The sequence below is a fragment of the Papilio machaon genome, chromosome 20 (assembly GCF_912999745.1).
Source record: "Papilio machaon chromosome 20, ilPapMach1.1, whole genome shotgun sequence".
In the NCBI taxonomy this organism is placed as follows: domain Eukaryota; kingdom Metazoa; phylum Arthropoda; class Insecta; order Lepidoptera; family Papilionidae; genus Papilio; species Papilio machaon.
The window spans coordinates 2,731,593-2,751,982 of record NC_060005.1 but is presented as its reverse complement, the minus strand read 5'-3'; the positions used below and the strand labels follow the sequence as shown (position 1 = coordinate 2,751,982).

The 20,390-nt window shown below is 40.5% G+C and overlaps 1 protein-coding gene across 1 annotated transcript in view; it reads left to right on the top strand.

The window, feature by feature from the left end:
• LOC106709972 (dmX-like protein 2) overlaps positions 1 to 20,390 on the top strand; it is a 35,432-nt gene that overhangs the window by 12,218 nt on the left and 2,824 nt on the right. Inside the window, exons 13-55 of the mRNA XM_045682926.1 lie at positions 452 to 636; positions 980 to 1,087; positions 1,453 to 1,637; positions 1,718 to 1,832; positions 2,309 to 2,501; positions 2,587 to 2,734; positions 2,823 to 3,033; positions 3,328 to 3,543; positions 3,843 to 3,994; positions 4,241 to 4,386; positions 4,469 to 4,575; positions 5,102 to 5,400; positions 5,622 to 5,906; positions 6,140 to 6,397; positions 6,700 to 6,849; positions 7,109 to 7,260; positions 7,331 to 7,394; positions 8,617 to 8,694; positions 9,172 to 9,294; positions 9,430 to 9,568; positions 9,856 to 10,035; positions 10,450 to 10,671; positions 11,173 to 11,348; positions 11,466 to 11,603; positions 11,710 to 11,825; positions 11,899 to 12,133; positions 12,374 to 12,617; positions 12,734 to 12,848; positions 12,923 to 13,122; positions 13,267 to 13,500; positions 13,735 to 13,967; positions 14,130 to 14,302; positions 14,380 to 14,480; positions 14,626 to 14,870; positions 14,993 to 15,181; positions 15,451 to 15,572; positions 16,449 to 16,591; positions 16,850 to 17,012; positions 17,300 to 17,402; positions 17,482 to 17,685; positions 17,917 to 18,098; positions 18,289 to 18,397; positions 20,068 to 20,151. Coding sequence (XP_045538882.1) covers positions 452 to 636; positions 980 to 1,087; positions 1,453 to 1,637; positions 1,718 to 1,832; positions 2,309 to 2,501; positions 2,587 to 2,734; positions 2,823 to 3,033; positions 3,328 to 3,543; positions 3,843 to 3,994; positions 4,241 to 4,386; positions 4,469 to 4,575; positions 5,102 to 5,400; positions 5,622 to 5,906; positions 6,140 to 6,397; positions 6,700 to 6,849; positions 7,109 to 7,260; positions 7,331 to 7,394; positions 8,617 to 8,694; positions 9,172 to 9,294; positions 9,430 to 9,568; positions 9,856 to 10,035; positions 10,450 to 10,671; positions 11,173 to 11,348; positions 11,466 to 11,603; positions 11,710 to 11,825; positions 11,899 to 12,133; positions 12,374 to 12,617; positions 12,734 to 12,848; positions 12,923 to 13,122; positions 13,267 to 13,500; positions 13,735 to 13,967; positions 14,130 to 14,302; positions 14,380 to 14,480; positions 14,626 to 14,870; positions 14,993 to 15,181; positions 15,451 to 15,572; positions 16,449 to 16,591; positions 16,850 to 17,012; positions 17,300 to 17,402; positions 17,482 to 17,685; positions 17,917 to 18,098; positions 18,289 to 18,397; positions 20,068 to 20,151 — 7,225 coding nt within the window. The remainder of the gene's footprint in view (positions 1 to 451; positions 637 to 979; positions 1,088 to 1,452; positions 1,638 to 1,717; positions 1,833 to 2,308; positions 2,502 to 2,586; positions 2,735 to 2,822; positions 3,034 to 3,327; positions 3,544 to 3,842; positions 3,995 to 4,240; positions 4,387 to 4,468; positions 4,576 to 5,101; positions 5,401 to 5,621; positions 5,907 to 6,139; positions 6,398 to 6,699; positions 6,850 to 7,108; positions 7,261 to 7,330; positions 7,395 to 8,616; positions 8,695 to 9,171; positions 9,295 to 9,429; positions 9,569 to 9,855; positions 10,036 to 10,449; positions 10,672 to 11,172; positions 11,349 to 11,465; positions 11,604 to 11,709; positions 11,826 to 11,898; positions 12,134 to 12,373; positions 12,618 to 12,733; positions 12,849 to 12,922; positions 13,123 to 13,266; positions 13,501 to 13,734; positions 13,968 to 14,129; positions 14,303 to 14,379; positions 14,481 to 14,625; positions 14,871 to 14,992; positions 15,182 to 15,450; positions 15,573 to 16,448; positions 16,592 to 16,849; positions 17,013 to 17,299; positions 17,403 to 17,481; positions 17,686 to 17,916; positions 18,099 to 18,288; positions 18,398 to 20,067; positions 20,152 to 20,390) is intronic.

The window sequence follows — 20,390 nt, the reverse complement described above, 5'->3', positions numbered from 1 at the left end:
ACATTCGCAAGTATAAAAATCCTATTTTTTTTTGTTTTTATTTCTTTCTTCTAAACACTCACAATCGAAGAACAGATTTTTTGAGACCAAAATCTCCGTTTAAAACATATTATTATCTCTGTTTTATCAAAGATAATGACAGGGATGACGATATGTTTCATACAGCGATATTGGTCACAGAAACCAACGGTTAGTGCTTCTTCATATATACCTCCGGGGTGTGATCAAACAGTACAAATGTAGAGAACACTCATATAACGTCATATGAGTGAAATTTCAATAAAAAAAAAAAAGCACTAAGTATCGCATATCATACAGAAAACTGTCACTACGAGTTTATGATGCTATGAAGTTTTGGTCCTAATTACATTGTGACCTTGAAATGACATATTACCAAATGGGTAGGAAATAAACATCCTCGACTGTATATAATGTTGGTGTCGTGTGTCAGGGTGTGCGAGTGGCTGGACGAGGTGCAGGCGGGTGCGATACGTCAGGCGCAGGTGTCGTTCTCTGCGCGCATCCCAAGCGCGTTCCCGCTTGGTGACGCTACCACTATGTGCACTCCCGCCGCACTCTACCACGCAGCCGCACAGCCGCTGCACGTGCGACATCGCACCAAGCCTGTAGCACCAAGTATGATAATCACTTACCTCTATAATGGAAAGGCTATAAGCCGTATTATTTTGTGCCTATTTGATTTTCGCCATTTTGAAACTAATGGTTGTGTTTGTTAGCAGTAGTCAGGACTGGTACTAATAATGGAGATAGAATTAATTGTCAGGAAATTCAAAAGGAGCTTTTAAGTAGGAATAAAAGCTGTATTTTTCAAAAATTACCTATCCAGTGTTTTCTATAGAGATCAGTGTTTGTATCATAATTCCCATTAATGAGAACATTAGAGAAAATATCGCGTTACATAATGGCACCTCAATTATTGTATTTTTAGAAATATCTTTGAATTATGTTTCTGCTACAGATCAAAACCAACCGGAAACTGTGACGACTCCATTAGCCAGTGTACAGGAAGAGAAAGATGAGAATGAGTGGCCTCAGCCAGATGAACATAAAGAACCACAAGAAAATGGTATGATATGTACATTCAATCGTTCAACCGATTTATTATATTTTTTCTTGTAAGATTCTTTTTAAAATATTTTAAACAAAAATAAAAGTTACAACATACTTCTTACTAATATTATAAATGCGAATGTTTATATGGATGGATGGATGAATGGATGTTGGTTTGAAGGTATATCCGGAACTGCTCAAAATAGTCTGGAAGAACACATAGGTTACTTATTATGTTTTTTTTAATTCCGCGCAGACAGAGTCGCGGGTATGTTCAATGTTTAGTAAAATTGTTTTCTTATTAGTATTTAAAGTATTAGTATTAGATTTTAGTATTTTTAGTATTTAAACATTTTTACTTTATATTTTTATCTCATATAGGCCATCAAGAAGAGAATAACAATGAAATGCAGCGCAGAACTAGTGTAGTGGCAGACGATTTGGGAGAAAATCAAGATGGAGATGTGTTGGAGTCTGCTCCGGTCATATCTATGGTCACCAACCACACCAATGGAACTCTCAACCTTTGGCAGTTAACATTCGACGACAAATCAAAATTTTCACAGGTAATTATTAAATTAAATTTTGCTAATCTTTTTAGAATTAACATTTTATAAAAAAAATACGTTATTTGTTGTATTTCTAGGTGCTATCAATAGGCCACGCTTCAAGAGCGTCCGGGCATAGGTTTAGGGTGAACGACATCACTTGCCATCCAGTATTACCACTGTTGCTGACAACCAGTCATCATAATATATCCGGTAAGTTTACATATCGACTTGTCTTAAAAATTATGTGCAGTATTGACATGAAAATATTTTTGTTTTTCTAAAAACTGCCCAAAAAAGCGAGTTGACGTTGCCCATGGACATCCGCAAATGCCGATGCGTTGCCTACTTTTAATCAACGGAGAAGGGGACGCACAGAAAGAGGATATTACCCCTTCCTGTGCGTCCCGCCAAATCCACTTCCCCTTCCCATCCTTTTCTAATAAGAAAAGATTGTGAAGGGGAAGAGGACTAAAATTAGACCTCCGGCACCACACTCATCAGACTGTATGCGGAATTGCTCTCACTTCACGCCAGTCTTCTGTGTGGTCGTGGTATTTCACCGGGCGAGCCGGCCAATTCGTGCAACTGATGTTGTTGTTGCTGGCGTCTACCACTGTTAGACTTAACTTAACTTTACTTACACTAGATAAGGTTTATTTTGTTTTATTTAATTATGTGATGTATAGACGCGGAGCGCGGGACGCAGCGTGTGGAGGATGCGGGCGCAGCGGGCGGGCTGTGCTCGGAGCTGATCATGTGGCGCGTCGAGTGCGTCGGCCCGCTCGCCAAGTCCGGGGGCGTGGCCGAACTCGCGCGCGTCAACTCGCCACACCTCTCCGCCTTTAGTAACGTCGCCTGGCTACCTACGTTATTGCCTAGGTAAAGAATTATGATGAATAATATAGTAAATTAAAAGATTATATAAATTTATATATATCGCAAATAACTTGTTAAATTATTTCAGCTCAACCTTAGGAAATTTGTCTAACTCGCCGTCCGCCTGTTTTGTGGCAAGCGACGGTGAAAGTCTCCGGCTCTTTCAAGCCGTTATCGATGCGCGAACGCTATTGGCGGAAATTGCTACATCGGAGCGACGTCATAAAGATACATCGGTATGTTTCCTTTCGAAGTTTGCATTACTTTACAGAATAACATATTTCATAATGAAATGATTTTTTATATTTATTCGTGTTGCAGCAGCAGAATGACACGATGTCGATGTCGTCGGGGTCTAGTGCGGGCGAGGAGGCGGAGGAGGGAGGTGTACCTTTACACGAGCGTATTCGCATAGTTTCTCAGCAATCGACCGCGCGACCCGGCGCCGTCATACAGCTGCACGCCATCGCGGACGCAGCACACGACTGGCACAACACGCAGCTGCTGCATGTCTTCCAGGAACAACTCATCACTGGTACGTACATGTGCGTCACACACACGTACACGTACGTATATATATACGTATGAGTGGGTGAGTATACGTACACAGGAACAGTCCGTACATCTTACAAACAGAGCGTTATTTAATTTCTTGGTTATCTCTAGGTTAATAAAAATAATTGTTACTTTCATGAGAAAATTGAATTATAACTTTTATTTTATACTAAACATTTCGTGTGTTCAGTTCATGTATGTCTTGATCGTGTTATGATATTTTTTCTCTATAGTACACTTTACTTCATTGTTAAATAAGCCAAATTTTAATTAGGTGAAAGAACAACAACGGATACGGACAGCGCGGACTCTGGTGTTGAGGGTTCGGATGTCAACACTATCACAGAAGCAGGTTTCGAGGCCATCGTGGACTTACGCAAGGCGGCTGTGTTCAATGAACCCTTCTATATTGTCGTGTTGGAGCGCACTGACGGAGGCTCCACAGTGCATATGTGGAGACTGATGGTATCGTCGCAAGCTGACCCATCGGGTGAGAAAATCAATATATGGATTTTGTTTTTTTTTGTAGGTCGCTTTCGATAGCTCGTTGAAAAACTTTACATATTTCTTGGACTTAAGAAAGGTCATTGAAAATTGTTAAAGGATTATCCCATATATCCAGACACTTACCATTCTATTATTTTCCTTGGTATCGTCTCATTTAGTTATATAAGTTTACCCATTCGTAAATGTTTTGTTTTGTGAATTTTGCTTGGTAATGGTCAAATCAAGTTGAATTGCATGCTTTATTTACCGTCTGTGAATATAAAAATGTGTGTTCTATTTCAGATGATATGACAAACAGCATGATGTACGTACCAGATAGTGCGCTAGTGCAGGAGGAGGAGGGCGAGTCCCGCAAGAACTCTGTATCAGTGGACGCTGACCGCGCGCTGCCGCAACCGCCCGTACACTCTCATCTATCCATTTCTACTAAGAAGGTAAAAACCTTCCAAGATATTTAAAATATCTTTTAAATGTATAATATACAATGATTACTGTTGTTTTTTGTGCCAATGTATCAGTGTTTAGTTTGAGATTTTTAATTGCCCTTAAATTTGTACATCGAGTAAAATTTTTAACCTGTTAAATTAAGATGCAGCATTCAGAATCATTAATTAGTCACTAAGGAAGACCACTTAAAGACTCCGAGTACGGTCTAAATATTAATAGAGTTTTCTTCGTAGGTGTGCGAGTGTCCATTGTCATTGCCGGACGGTGTAGACGTCATTCACGCGACGCCGGCCGCGGGACATCTGAGCTCGGCCTCTATATACCCGGCCTGTTTGGCACCTTATATACTGGCCACCGCATGCTCTGATAGTACTTTGAGGTATATATCTACTGTACTTAAAGTTGAATTTTGCATATCAAAAGTGGCACTTTTAGTTTACAGCATACGGAACTTGTTTCAGGTTCTGGAAATGTAATGTGACTAAAAATGAGAACGATGAGATGGAGTATACTTGGAAGGAGTGGGAAATGATGAACAAAGATCAAGAATCAGCTATAGACATTCCAGGTATGATAAATTGACATTCCCTAAAAGTTATGGAAAGAGTACAGGTTATAGAGTGAAAATTGTGCTGTAGACTGAAGTGTGTGTAGTGTTTAATGTTAAATGTACAGTTTATCTATAGTGTCAATGTCTAGACTTTCTTTTTTTATCTCATAAGGTAGCAAACGAGCAATCGACCACCTGATTTGCCCAAATAACGACCGCTGCACATAGACATCCGCAATTGCAGATTATAATAGATGGTGGGGATACATAGAATGAAGACTTTCTTCTTCCTATACGTTCCCTCCTCTGCCAATTCCACTTCTTCCTATCCTATCCTTGTAAGGAAAGGGTAGGAAGGGAAAGTTGACTAAAATTAACCTTCCAACATGCATACTCATCAAATGAAACACGGAATATCTTCCACTTGACGCCTATCGTGTGGTCGTGATATTGCACCGGGCCGGCCTATTTGTGCGAAGATGTTAAAGTGGGCTTTTATGCTATGCGAATGGAACAAGCTGTAATTTGTTGTTTATTTGTTCAGGGCAGCCATTACACATAAGCGCGGCGTACTCGGGTCGCATAGCGTGCGCGTACAAATGCGGGCGGTCGTTCACGCGGCCGAAGGGCGGGACGAGCGCGGGTACGGACGCGCGCTTCGTCAACTTGTGCGTGTGCGTGTACGAGTGCGAGAGCACCGGCGGAGCTGAGTGGCTGCTGGAGGATACAATACCCCTGCGCAATGTCAGCCTGCCTCGCGTCGGCGTCAGTGTGGACACGCAGATAGATCTCTCTTATTTACACGATACGTCCTTCATGCAGAAGAAACAGAGATTGACACAGGTGCATATTTTATTCTAACTATAATATCTATACTATTGGGTTACGTGATCTCTCTTATCTACCAAGTAGCAATCTTGATTGTAACATGATTTTTTTTTAGTTATACTGTTAATGATTCTACATAATACGGTAGGAAGTAAAGTTAAATTAATAAAGCAGTTATTGGTCAATAATTCTAAATAAAAAAATATCTAAATTATTATTTTCTGTATATATTTTAGGTTCTTCAAACACTATCTTCTGATGAGAGTAGGAACAACCGTAACGGTGAAGGCGACTCTGGTAAATCTGCAGGACTGTTGGCTGTACCATCATTCAGCACACTACAATCACTAAGACGCAGTATCATGGAGAATGGCAACACTTGTCCTTTAACACAAAAGCATTTAGTGCAATTGGACTGGGTTTCTAAAGAAGACGGCTCACATATACTTACAGTTGCTGTTGGTTCTAGAGTGTTGCTCTTCACGCCTGTCTCCAGCGATCTTGCTCAGGCAAATTTAAAGGTAGGATTTGAAATTGGTTCTCTTATATTGTTACGATGTTCCTAAAGATATTTAATGTGAATCGCCATCTTGGTAGTTACCACAATTTTCATCATTTTTCTCATGCTGGTGGTACTTTTAAGCTTTGTTTACGGTAGCTGCCATTTGTTTTGGCACGTCTGGAATAAGAAATGTCTATTGCCCGTCGTGCCAACTTAAGAACACAATGAATTGTTAGTAATGTTTTATTTCAGGCAATGAAAGAATCAATAAACAACAACCGTCCTATATTAAGAAAGGCGTCATCTCTCGCTGCACCACTGTTCGTGGAAGAGATCAGGTGGATGCAGCTGCGTCGTATAGACCTGAAGACAGCAGATGGTCTGCCTCCTCTTCCAATGCAGATCTCCTGGGTGCGCGACGGTATACTGGTGGTCGGGATGGACTCGGAGATGCATGTTTACTCGCAATGGAAACCTGAGAACCAGCAATTACCATCAGGACAGATACAGGTACTACGGTCAATATTAAGATTTTTAAAATGATGTTATTTTTATTGATTCTAACTTACGTTTTTTTCATATCTATTTGATGCGATTCGTAGCGACCTTTTGTTGAGTTAAACTTTCTCAGTGTTGTCATTTACAATACAAAAATGACATATCGAAAATTTTGATTAAACGTCAAACTTGTATAAAACACTATATTAATAGGTTAAAAATCTATGATTTTTATAGTTACGTGAAAATAGTGTTTTCCTGTAAAGGCATAATGTGCACTTTGTATTGAAAAAACCAATGATGTTTGTTTATAGGAAATAGAGGAGTGCGGTGAGTCCCGCGCACTCCGCGACTCAGACTTGCGCGTGTCAGCACCACATCTACAGCGCGTCTCCTCCATCAACCTGCAGCTGCTGGAACGAGACGCTAGAAGAAGGAATAAAGCTCAATCCGATCAACCTCAAGTATGTTAACATTTTAAAATCGGTCAACCGATCTCTACTATATGTCTAAGTAACTGTCAAAACACCTGTAACAAATGTTTTGTTATGACTTTTTTAAAGGGGAAGAAAGAGTTTTTCAGGTCACTTTTTTGCAGTTTCTATAGCGTTGAGGATGTCCATGGCGTTTGACCCCTACTCTTATTAAAAAAAAACAAGCGTTCAAGTGGAAGTCAAATACAGACTATATAATTCACTGTAAGATCTTTTTTAACTCCAACAGCCTTTATTAAACTACATGCCTGACTACGGGCTGTTCGAGGCGTCACAAATGGCCTGTCCAGTTCTACCGCAGTACCATCCTAAACAGTTGATGGAGTTATTGAACAGCGGGAAAATACGATGGGTGAAGGCTATACTCGCTCATTTAGTCAGGTTAGTGACTTTTTTATATTTCGACAAATAATGACATAATATAATGTTTATTAAATTATTTGTATTATAGGTGTATTGGAGGGTCTTACGCAAATCGCAGTTCTCAAGGCGACGAGGACAGTCTCTCGAGACAGGTAAAATAAAGGCCTCAATAGTTGCAAACTGAGTTCATTACAGGCCTAATGAATGATATGTGATTCCTATGACGCTCACATAAGCTTTAATATGATATGTTTCAACGTCGCTTCGCATACATAAGATATGTTAAGGAAGTCTTAAAGGTTCTTTTAGACATAAGCTGGAATCACAGTTCGAAATGTCAAGCAATGACATAAGTAGCTGAATACCGCTCTCATTTATTCCAATACGTTTGTCTTGTTGAAGCGACTACTGAGCATTGTTCGTACTATTCCAGCTTATGTCTAAATGAACCTTTATACCTATATCTGACCAACTTATAAATATTTGTCCAAGGGAATTATAACAATAGATGTTATTACAAATAAGCTATTTACAAATATAATACAGTAGAACATAGATAAGCGAGAGTCCAATGGACGTTTCACTGTAAGTGGAGTTTCTCACTTATGGAGTTCGTCTGTCGGGATCGGACTCTTATTTTGAGATGTTTCTTTCTTATCAAGTTTTCGCTTATCTCAAAGTTTCGATTGTATTAACTTGTTAGTAATTCGCGTTATCAAATGTATTTTAGTTTTGTATGACTAACTTAAGGAATGATTAAAAATACCTTATTTAATCTACGTAGGATTGTCAAAATTTTGCTTGAACAACTCATGTGCAATCAACACGTAAAAAATTATTGTACACTGATGGTACAATACGCCGATAAATATCATTACATGTTTTATAAAGGTCTGATCGCATTTGGAAGCTTTTGTATTGCAAACACCTGAGCTTTGGATTCACAATTTTGCACCAAATGCCACGTTTCATTATCATCTCACAGTTTTTCAAAATTTCATTTCTTGAAGTTTATAATTATTTGACATTGACAAAAACTTGAAAGGCGATTACATAGTTTTGTAGGAATGTACGAATTTTCAAATATTTAAAATTTTTAACCAGTTAAAATAGCCAAGGTAGCATTGAAAAATATGTCTACTAACATTGTCTACTAAAATGTTCAAAAAAGGTGCATAGATATTTTTGTTCAATTATTGCGTTTGCAAATGTAAAAAGCGTATGGCCATAAATGTTGTCAATCCGGTCGTTGTCGCATGACATATCGCTGTCCGAGCATGCTCAATACGTGTCGCGTACGCAAGATGGCGGTGCGTACGCAATATGGCCGAACGTACGCAATATGGCGGCGCGTGCATGTGGCGTGTGTTGCAGCGTGGCTGGTCGCGGTCACGCACGCTGTCCGTGTCCTTCGCCGCCGGCGCAGCCTCGCCGCTAGATGGCGTCACACAGGTAAATCAATACGCCAAAACTACAGAATCTGCGGTGACTAATAAAAATGATTTTCAACAAAATTTGTAAGAAAAATATTACAACGGATGATTATTTTCTTTTTGTATTCAAATTTTATTTAAAAAAAGTGTATTCTCTTTAAAATGTTGTAATTTATTTGTGTGCACTTCACACATTCACAGCATAAATCCATTGCATGTATTAAGCTTACGCCATGTCAAAGTGAAATACTGACTTACAAATACCATGTCAGCCCACATCTCGTGGTGTCATTGTTTGTGAACGCAACATGTTTGTATACACATTAGTTTTTTTTATTAATTTTTTACTCTTTTTCAGTTTGTACGAAGTTTAATATGTTTCCTTTACATTCCTTTAATTAATATTTTTCTTTCTTTTATATTAATATTGGAACTTGTACAATATTCTGGTCCGTCTTGTTCTTGGCAAAGAGAATAACTTGTAAACTCAATTTAGATAACGGAAGATGTCCAATTAGACTACGCGGAACTAACGTCGGTACCGCCATTGCCGCTTTGGACATTGCTGGTGGCCGACAAAGAGTCGCCTCATCATCCGTCCACTATACAAGAAGCTAAGGTAAGATTTCACATACATAATCCGTTTATTACTTAAATAATAGTCGTAAGAATTTTGGTTAGCGCTTTTTATCCATCTGAGCCCAATGTTTTTCTAAGCACGTAACATCTTTTAAAATTGGCCTTTTTCGACTAGGATTACAACGAATTATTCGAAGGAACAATGGAAACTGAAGAGGATTTAGATGCTCTATTATTAAGCGATGAAGATAGAGTCGACCGCCGGCCTTCGATGCCCGAAAGACAACCGCTTTCGCATTTCGGGCCTAGGCAAGGTAACCATTTAAAAATGCTCAACAAATTAACCAGATTCAAAGACGATTAAATAAGATATTTTCTCTATACATTTTATTTTTGTCTATAAGTACATTTTTTGACTTCTGTTTAACAAAAAAATCTCTCAAGAAATGGTCGTAATTGAATTAAGTCTGTCCAGTTATGAAAATTCGAAATCTTTGTTGGGTATACTGATGTTATACTCAAGTAGACTAAATCTTTGGTTACCAGCAAAAGGTTAAGTTCCCTTGCATAAGTGTGAATACAACTAGTTCTTTCATACCAGGTCGTATCCTATCGCGACTCCTGACACACACTCACCTGCCGGGGCTCAGCTCGTTAGATCAGATGCATCTACTAGCGCTGGCTGACACAGTGTCGACGTGTGACGCGGACTTCGCAGAGCGGTTCGCCGCCAACGCACGTTTTGATGTAGCGCACAACACCGCCCAAGACTTCGTGCCTGGTAATATCGTTTGTATACTTTCGATTGTGTGAAGTTGATTCGAACGTACCGATTGTTATATAAAATAAACTTTTTGTGTTTCGAAAAATTCCCCAAAGTAATATTGTGAAATTGCGTTTCATTTTGTGGTTATCTCACATAGATTTGTAAATTAAATTTCATCTATAATTTTATTCAAACCGCTACGACTTAGGGTCCTTCAAGAAGCGAGCGTATCACCATCTCAAAGGCCGGCAACGCATCTGCGATTCCTTCTGGTATTGCAGATGTCCATGGGCGTCGATGAACGCCTTGGTGTTCCCGCTGCTCGTTTGCCCCCTTCTTTTATATAAAAAATATATAGCCTACAGTAAAATAATTCCTAACTACGAGATGTATCATCGAATCAAAAAGTAACTAATAATTCATATACAGATTCACTAGACGACTGCGGACTACGCTTTCTCCTAGCGATGAAACACTACGGTTACCTACTGCGTTGTTTGCCACTGGCCCAGCGCGCGGCGTTACAACGCGACGGCGTCGGCACCTGCAACCTTGTGTGGGCGTATCACTCAGAGACACACGAACAGCTGCTGTCTTTAGTGCCCGGGTACACTAAGGGACAGCCCAAGTGGTCCACAATGAGGGAACTAGGTAAATTATCGTTTTTATTAAACCACACTTTTATAGAAGACTATAGAAAAATCTTTTATAATACCTTTAGTAGTATGTCACCATCTCTTTCAAACATTATTTTTACTCATAACTTATTTCTGACCAAGATCAATAAGGTAAATATTACCACATGCACATTGAAAATGTATATTAACCAATAAAAGCGGTAGGTGGCGCCTCTATCAGATCGGCGAATAATCTTAATATATATAAATCTCGTGTCACAATGTTTGTCCTCAATGGACTCCTAAACCACTTAACCGATTATAATAAAATTCGCACACTATGTGCAGTTCGATCCAACTTGAGAGATAGGATAGTTTAAATCTCAAATTATAGTCGCAATTTTAATTTATTGCTAATTTTTTTTTTAACTGCGCGCGGACGGATTCGCAGGCGACAGCTAGTGTATAATATGAACAAAGCCTACTATATTACTATTTACTAAGACAATAAGTCATAGTTATATGTTGTGTTCAGGTGTGGGATGGTGGGTCCGAGGCGACCTCTTGCGTACGTGCGTAGAGAAGTTGGCTCGTGCGTCTTACATGGCCAAGCAGGAGCCCATGGACGCCGCGCTGTACTACCTCGCTATGAAGAAACGCATGCTTCTCTGGGGACTGTTCCGATCCAACAGAGACGATAGAATGACTTCCGTATGTATTACCTAGTACAGTACTTTACTAATATAATAAAGCTCTGACTATATTCTTGCAAAGAAAAAGTTTTGTAGTATGCAGTATAAAGAATAATTTTGTATTTTTATCTTGCAGTTTTTCGCCAATGATTTTACGGAGGATAGATGGCGTAAGGCAGCGTTGAAGAACGCGTTCGTGTTACTCGGCAAGCAAAGGTTCGAGCACGCCGCTGCTTTCTTCCTGCTAGGTGGCGCTCTCAAGGACGCTTTAGAGGTCAAACGTCTATTTAAATAAATTACTTCCTAATGTATTGGAGGAATAAGAATTACTTGACATTTTTTATGAATATTTCGTAGTTACAATAGCTTGAGAATTGCAGGTACTGATAACCCGCTTGGGAGATTTACAATTGGCAATGGTTATCGCCCGCCTTTACGAATCTGACAGCACATTGCCGCCCAGCTTACAGAAATTGCTTATGGATGAAGTACTAGGGTAAGTACCACTTTAACATAGTGTTCTTTGTTTTGATGAAGGCGGTATTTTTTAGCTTACATCTTTATTATAGGGGTGAGACAGAAGATGGTGAGATAGATTTGGAGCGTGCGCATCCGGATCCATTCGTGCGCTCAATGGCGCTGTGGGAGCTTCGTCGGTACGGAGCTGCGTTGGACACGTTGTTGCGCACTGCGGGCCGACTGCACGCAGCGAACAACTCTGATGAGCCCGTGCCCAGCGTTTTCAACTTCTACGTATACTTGCGCACGCATCCAAGACTCAAGCGACACAATTTGCCCACGCAGGTGAACCAATAGTTAAAATTATGGGTTAGTTTACATAGGAGGCATATGTAAGCCACATTCTCCTCCTAATATTTTTGCAGTTTTCACCTGTTTTTAAGTGTTTTTAAATTTACTTAATTGGTATTTAGTACCTTTACCTATGTTAATTTTAAAAGTAAAAAAAAAACAAGAAACCTGCACTCTTTCACATACCGGTTATTATTTTTTTTTAATTTGAAATTTTCAATATTTGTACTATAGGGTGGTACGTTAGCGCTACTACAGCAAGAAGCAGACGAAGGTATTACCCGTCTAGAGCGACGGCTGTACTTCCAAACTGCGCACGGCCACTTCAAGGCGGGCTGTCCTGCGCTCGCTCTGGAGGTGTTGTCCAAGTTGCCCGCCAGAGTGCGCGATGAGAAAATAAGACAACCAGTGTCCGCCCCTTCCGTTGAAGAGACTTTCATACATACAGGACAGATTGTAGAAAACACACCAGCGAAAAGTATGTATTTTTTTTTTAATTGAAACATATAATGTAAAATTAGTGACGATTTTTGTGTCACCAATAAATATATCAAAGGTAAGAGTAACAGACTAATATATGTCGATTTTCAATAGAGGAAGAAGAGAATGTGGAATGGAGTTCCTCATCAGTGGACTGGGGCGCCCCGGTCACTACAATCAAAAACGATGACCTTGTTCTCTCTTGGGATGATGACAACGAAGACAAAGAGTAAGTTATATTACTCCTTAAGTCATAGATCAGAAAAATTTGTCCTTGTATCTAATGCTATTATCTTTTTTAAGTTCTGAAGGATCTGGTGCTTCAACTCCGCCGCTGGAAATGAAAATAAACAAGCCCGAGGAACCGATACAGAATGGACTGGAAGACCAGAAAGATGAGACCCCTCCTGTAGATATCATGGCCCAGCAGTTGAAATTCGTTGCTTGCTTGAAGATCCTGATGGAGGAGCTCAGTACACTAGCCACTGGATTTGAAGTCGATGGTAAGAGAAAATTAATTTTGGATAAATTATAAAGGTTTGAATGGGTCAAATATATTTTTTAATTGCGGGTATATTCAATCTAATTATAACTTTTTTTTCTTTGAAATAAATTTTGGTGCATGTAGTGCTACGTATATTGTTTAGGCGGTCACCTGCGCTACCAGCTGTACATCTGGCTGGAGCGCGAGGTGGAGGCGCTGCGGCGGCTGTGCGGGTACGCGGCTGCGGGCGGAGGTGCGGGCGGTGAGCTGCTGTGCGCTGACGCAGACCCGCCTCCGTTGCCCGACCGGCCCACGCTGCACCAGCTGCTCGCACGGGAGAAGGCTGACTTTGAGGCCAAGGTGCAGCGCGCAGTGCGGCGCCGCAAGTGGCTCAAAGGTAAATAACATTTCGAAATTTATTTATCTTTCAAATTGTAAAATGAACTACTATAGTTAATACCGATGGTCGAATAATAAGTTTACGAATTAATGTCTCACCAAAATCTCATCTCATGGGTAATATTTCGCCATTGTACTGTATTTTTTATTAAAAAAACACGTTCAAATCTTAGTAAAGAAAAACAAAAAATTTAAACGTAATTGTAAAACGATATCGTAACTGATAATGCAGCGAACGAAACGTTACTGCGTACGCTACTGTCGTACTGCTCGCTGCACGGCGCGGGCGGCGGCGGGCTGGCGTCGGTGCGCATGGAGCTGGTGTTGCTGCTGCAGGAGCTGGGGCAGGACAAGCAGCACCAGCAGCTGCTGTCGCCGCTGCCCTTCCCCACCACTCTGCCGCTGCTGGCCGCCGCCGTCGCCGCTAACAACACCGTAGTCGCAGACCCCGTGCGACATCTGCAGGTCATAATTAGTACACGTATAGACCCTTCTGTTATTAATTTCTTGCATTATCTTTATGTAAATGCGTTAATTTTGGACCTAATTGTTGTGTTTCTCTAAATTAAGGTCGTCTGCAATGATGTAGTAAAAAGTGCGCGTAATAAAATGTAAAAATTGACGTAGTGCGTGGCGCACGATATGCTGGGCACGGTGGGCGAGCTGGGCGTGCCGGGCGGCTCGGCGACGCGTCTGCTGCACACGCTGCGGGAGCTGGCCGTAGCGCTCTCCGCCTGCATCTACCAGAGTCTTTGCGACTCCGACACCTTCAGCCTCAAGCACGCCCACTACCACGACGGGTATGACTCTAGCGTTGTCAGTCTATCAAGTTTCTGGAAAATTATCAAAAATTTTATCTTGATTTTTTGTTTATTAGAATGATTGCAGAAACGCCAGGAACTTCAAATCTTCTAATCCGGCCGAGACGGTACTCTGTTGAAGAATTGTCCGTCACTACCCCTCCAAATAAATGGCCAGGTAGTTAAAGTTAAATTCAATTGTAAAAAAGTATGCATACAGTAACAAGTTCTACTACTTCTGTATATCAACGAAATTACAGCATTGCATTTCATACAATTCTTTTAACATTATAATAGCTATTGATTGTGTCCGTTGTCTGTAGGCGTGTCTGCACTGCGTGGTCTGGCACTGCGCGCGGCGGAGGAGGAGGACTCGCCGCGGCTGGCGGTGCTGCTGGCGGAGGCGTTCTGCGCGGTGTACCTCGCGCTGCTGGGCTGGGCGCTGGCTGCGAGAGATGCACATTTGCTGTATCGCCTCGCCGCGCACACTGCTGATGCTCGCGCGCACGCTCGTCTCTTTGGGGGCGGAGTTAGGCGCTTGCTTACGACCGCACCTGCGCCGCCTCAGGTACATAAATTAAGATACTTTATTCCTTTACAAACTTGTACATATGTTTTATATTATTTTCTTGAAAACTTTAACATCAATATCACAGGAAAAAGTAGTAATATAAATAGTATAATTTCCAGCCGAAGTTAGTAGAGCGTGCGGAGGGTACGTCAGTGTGGTCGTCGCTGCGGGAGAAGCGCGCGCTGCTGCACATGCGGCTGCTGGGCATGGGACCCGCTGCACCCAAACACATCCAGGAAGGTCGCCCCACTTACAGGGAGCAGTTCGTGCCCCCCCAATGCAGTATATTGACCTTCCTATTGACCAAGGTACATGCAACAGTTATAGGCTCTTATGTTTTCAACTATTAAAACATCTTGCTACAATCCAATTATGCTTAGTTGTGTTGTGATTTAAGATTGTTAAATAATCTAACAGTGTGGTTAACTATTGGCCTAGTCACCCCTAACTTAGGGTAGGCTCAGAGCCCCTCAGTCGGAACATATAGTGAGCTGATGATGATGATGAATCATAAATAACCTAATTATTTTACGACATTCCGCGATTGTGCGTAAAAAATATTTTGAAATTAAATCAGCCAACGATGGAGCAAGATCCCGAGAACAACGACTACGACTCAGCGGAGTCAGGCGCAGAGGACGCGGAGGAGAGCGGCAGCGAGCCTGAAGATGATGACATCTTTGACACCAACCCTAACAAGTATTCAACACTTCCTTGCTCTTATGCAACTCGTTAAACTTTGAACTTTTACTGTCCAATACTATAGTCCGGTCGCGGAGCACGAAGAATTTCGTACATTGAACTCGCATTACCTGTCTCTGTCACTCCCGCGTAAATACAATTAATCTCGCTCGCACAGAAACAAAGGCCGCCGTCCTCAGGGATTGTAAACTTTTAGTTTGTTTGTTTGCATAATAAAAATTTTATGGGCTCCGTTAGAAGGATTACCGAAAAGGTTAATTATTGGATAGTTCGAAATGAACAATCGAAACGAATATTTGAAAGACGAAAGTGCAGGCAACATCATCTATTTTATTGCCGGCTTTCCGATAATTACTTTTTGGTTTTAAAATATTATGCAAATGAATTCTTCACTTCTCGAAATTGAACAATAGAGAAAAGTAACAGTTACTCCGAAACAGAGGAATCGGATTCTGATTTTTGATTTTTTATTATTAGATACTTGTCTAGATTTTTATTACTTGTATTATTAAATCTAAATAAATGATTTATATAATAATAATAACTATATTTTATAAGTTGGTAATTTTTCTTTCTCCTTCAAATAATTCATGTAAACCGCACTAAATACAAAAATGTTTGTAACCTCTGTCAGTAGGTAAAGAGGTCATTGTACGAAATTCTTCCTGCTCCGCGACCGGACTATAGTACAAAACTGTTTCCTTCTTTCCATATTTTTATACTAAACTTCTGGAGACTTAAGCGCTTTTCTGTATGGCACTACATAATTAGAGTAATTTGGATAATTTCGTGATAATAAGTAGCTTTTATATCTATGTCCTTGAAATCTAGTTTAAAAAGATATTTTTTCTAAGGTCGAAGTGTTATGTTTAGATCGGAGAAAAGACACAAGGGCGCGAACACGGAGCACTCGGACCCGGACTCGTACTCGTGGTATGTGATGCGTGTTGCGGTGCTGCGACTCGCGCAGACCAAGCTGCAGCAGTTCCTGCAGCTGTGCGGCATCGAGATGTCAGGTATGCATGGACATGTGCCATACTGTGACGTCTCTCTTTTATCTTAAAAATAATACTCGCAAAAAATGCAAAGAAATGAGATCACAGGAAAATAGCCTATGGAAAAATTTAATTTATTCTTTGTTGAAATCTTTACTTTTCTAGTGATTTATGGCAAATAAAGGTTATTGATTAAACGTGAAAAAGCTTTCATACTTTTTAAGTTTATCTGAATCTATCAACACTAAAGTCTGACGTGGAATATATTTTATTCTTCAGAACTAGCCACGACGAGCCCGATGGTGCACGGGGCGCTGCGGCGAGTGGACCAGTGGCAGCAGCAGCTGACGGAGGCGCTGGAGGCGCGCGCGCCGCCGCAGGACTACATCCCCGGCTGCTTCCCTGACCAGGTCACTGCCGGCCCGCCTATCAATAAGTACAGGTAAAGTCTAGCAATCTGGTGAATGTAGTCTTAGATCATGAACCGAATCAATTAGCTATATTTAAGCTTAGTATACTAAAAAAAAATGATTTGAAGGTAATTGTACAACCCGTTATATCAGCGTACATATGCACGGGTGTACGTACAATACGTTCACATGCTAACGTGCGCTATATGTTTATTGAATCACATGTTTTTTTAAACCCACATTACCGCACCACTTCAAAGTGTTTGTGATAAAGTGTGTTCACTTGTTTGCTTTTTAATAATAAACAATCTTGTTGCAGATGTCTGTTGGAGAAACACAACACCCCGTTTAACTCTGCATTATACAGCGCAGCGCCCGCGAGACGGCTTTGGAGCTATTTAGTAAGACAGGAACAAGTTCAGGTAAAACGTTTTTATAAACAATTTATTTTAAAGTTTTTTTTTTATATTTTGATGTTTATTAATATGTGTTATGTGACAGGACGTGTTCATCCGCGCGGTGTTCTCGCGGCGGCGCGCGCAGTCTGTGGCGGCGGAGAGCGGTGCGGGGGGTGCGGCGGGTGCGGGGGGTGGCGAGACACGCGGGGGGTGCGTGCCGCAGCCGCGCGCCGACGACGACCTGCACAGTCCCGTGCGCATCATACACAAGGAACAGGACTCCATCGCCGCCTTCTGTCTCAATCGGGTACTTCTTGGGGGTTGCCTCTCCTCATTTGATTATATGAGATTCTACCTTTGAGCGATATTCTGTGATGTAAATGTAATATAATGAACTCTGTCGATAAACATTTCACCAAATCTTCTATGGTCAATCTAGAAATGCACACATCTGGAGGGTAGACTTTTTTGATTTTTGATTAATAAATACAGATGGAAAGATGAATGTTGTGTAACTTGTGATGTGGTGTATTGCTAGGTGGGCGGCGGTCTACTGGCGGTGGCGACGGCGCGCGAGGTGCAGGAGATGGACGTGTCGCTGCTGCTGCGCGGCGGCGCCAGCTGGGCGGAGGACGAGTGCGAGGTGGACCTGCTGGCGCTGGCCGCGGACCCCGCCGCGCTACCAGACACCGGCTTCCTGCTCATACAGCACCACGACAGGTACACACTGTCATACACGCACTCATAAAATTGGGAATCAATGAAGGATAGTTCTATAATTAAGTTATTCTAAGACTGTGTCTTTTTTTCTGTTTTCAAAATCGAGTCTTGTCTTTTAATAAATCGGTTTGTCTGATTTTTAAATATACAGTTATCCGTCGTGAAGTTGAATGAAATGTTTGTTTGTTAGACCAAACAATAGTTCAGTGCCGGGTACGGGCAACAGTTCCCCGCTGAACCCCAACGCGCCGCAGATGCCCGTCGGCATGGCCAGCCAGACCGGCCGCGGAGCTAGCGTCGTAAGTCTTTACTATTTGATTGTTATTATTATATATTGGTAGAACATTAAAATTACAAAATTATACACTTCTGTGCATGACAATAATAACTTATATTAAATGTATTTTTTGTTTTACAGAATAACAAAACTAATAAAGAGCTTTATATGAAGTTATATATAAAATAACATCGAAATTATTCAAATTAACATTATATATTGTTGCCACGAACAAATTGCTTTTTTTAAATCACATTACGTTAAAACATAACCTCAACATATCGGTTCATGTAAAGTGTTTTTAAATCGTTAACTATTCTAAAAATAAATGTTTTTTCACACATTAATTTTAAATAAATTACTGACCCAACTGTAACAATTTAACTAATGCTTTGGAGAGTTAAAAATAATGACATTCCACTCGACATACTTGTATGAAAACATATTGTCTCTCATTCTATCTGAAAAAGACACAACAATACATCGTACTAGTATGACGTCAGCAGTTTCAAGGTTATAGTGTATATTAGTAGATGTAACTTATGTCAGCAGGAGCGGCGGGCAAGCGTCACAAAGCTAACAGGTCACGAGGCGTACGTCACCACAGTACGTGCATACACTAACGCACTCACTACCGCAGTACTGTACCACTGAATATGTCACTCTGACATACAGAGCAATACCAAACTGTATCTCGTGTCTTTAACTAACTGCTTGAAAACTTTTTTGCAACTTTTTAAAATAATTTGAAACGGTATAAGATGGTATTACATCATTTGCGACAGATAATTGGAATGAAGTTAATAATCTTTACTCTGAGTGAGGGAAAAATGGATACTTATAATTTCAACGGAAGCAACATAGGAATATTGATTGAGATATATTCAACGATGCTTGAATTTTTAATCTGTCAATTGACGTGAAGAAATTAACTTAACAAACCCTGGGCCAAAGGTCAACCATGGCTATAGTACCTCACTCACTTATTAAAGCAGTTGATTGAATTATTAAATTTTAATTTAACTTGAGCTATGCGGCCGATTTTATACAGTACTAAATAGATATTCAGTGATAGAGTGCTTCGGGTCACGGGCAACTGGTAATGGTTTTGTGTACGTGCTGGTGCGTGCTGACGCTTCTCGCGCTTTCTATTCTATACGATGCATTTCTAATAAGAATGTGTGTGAACCACCGCCATATTGTGACGTCATACCTCTTAAATTAAAAGAATAAAATAGAGCCTGTAAATCTGATGTTTATATATAATAGGCATTTATTAAAGTAAATCTTTGAGTTCAAAAAAATAATTTTTGTGTTGAAGTCAGCATTTTTATAGCGATTTTGACGGGTTGAAGGTACTGAAACGCCCATTCTTATTTGAAATGTACTATATCGTGGTGTCGTGATGAAATTGGAGATCGTGCGATATATAATCATGTCAATAAGAGTTAAGCACTTGCCATTTATGCATTTATTTTCTCTTCCATATTCGAGATGTAAATTTTTGTAATTTTTTTTCGAAAAAATTTTTTTTCTTTGTTTTATCATTCATTTTAATTATTATTGGTCTTCATTTATTGTTGTTAGTGAATTTATTAATGAATTAAACGTCCTGATATTATGAAACAAATAGATATACAAAATTGTCTGTCTGTTGTGTGTGCGAGTGCGCGTAACGATTGGTGGTCGCAGGTAAAGGGTCTGCAGTTCCCGGGTTGCCACGACGCGAAATATTGTCGTCTGGTGCTGCATCGCTCCAAACTCCTCATGAAACCGGTCAGTTACACCGCCCCGCCCCCCACCCTCCACATCGGAACACCCCCCACTTCCTTATCCGTTGCACTCGCAAGGCTCGCTAGTGGTCATCTTCAATTCTTTTTTTTTTAAATCTTTTTGTTTCAGTCTAGTGACTTTTTCTCTTTGAGTTCGCCGTCTTTCATTGGAGTTATTGAGTTGTTTTTATTTTCTACCAGTTTGCTCGTCGTTTATTTTTGTATGGTATCATCTCGTAGCCG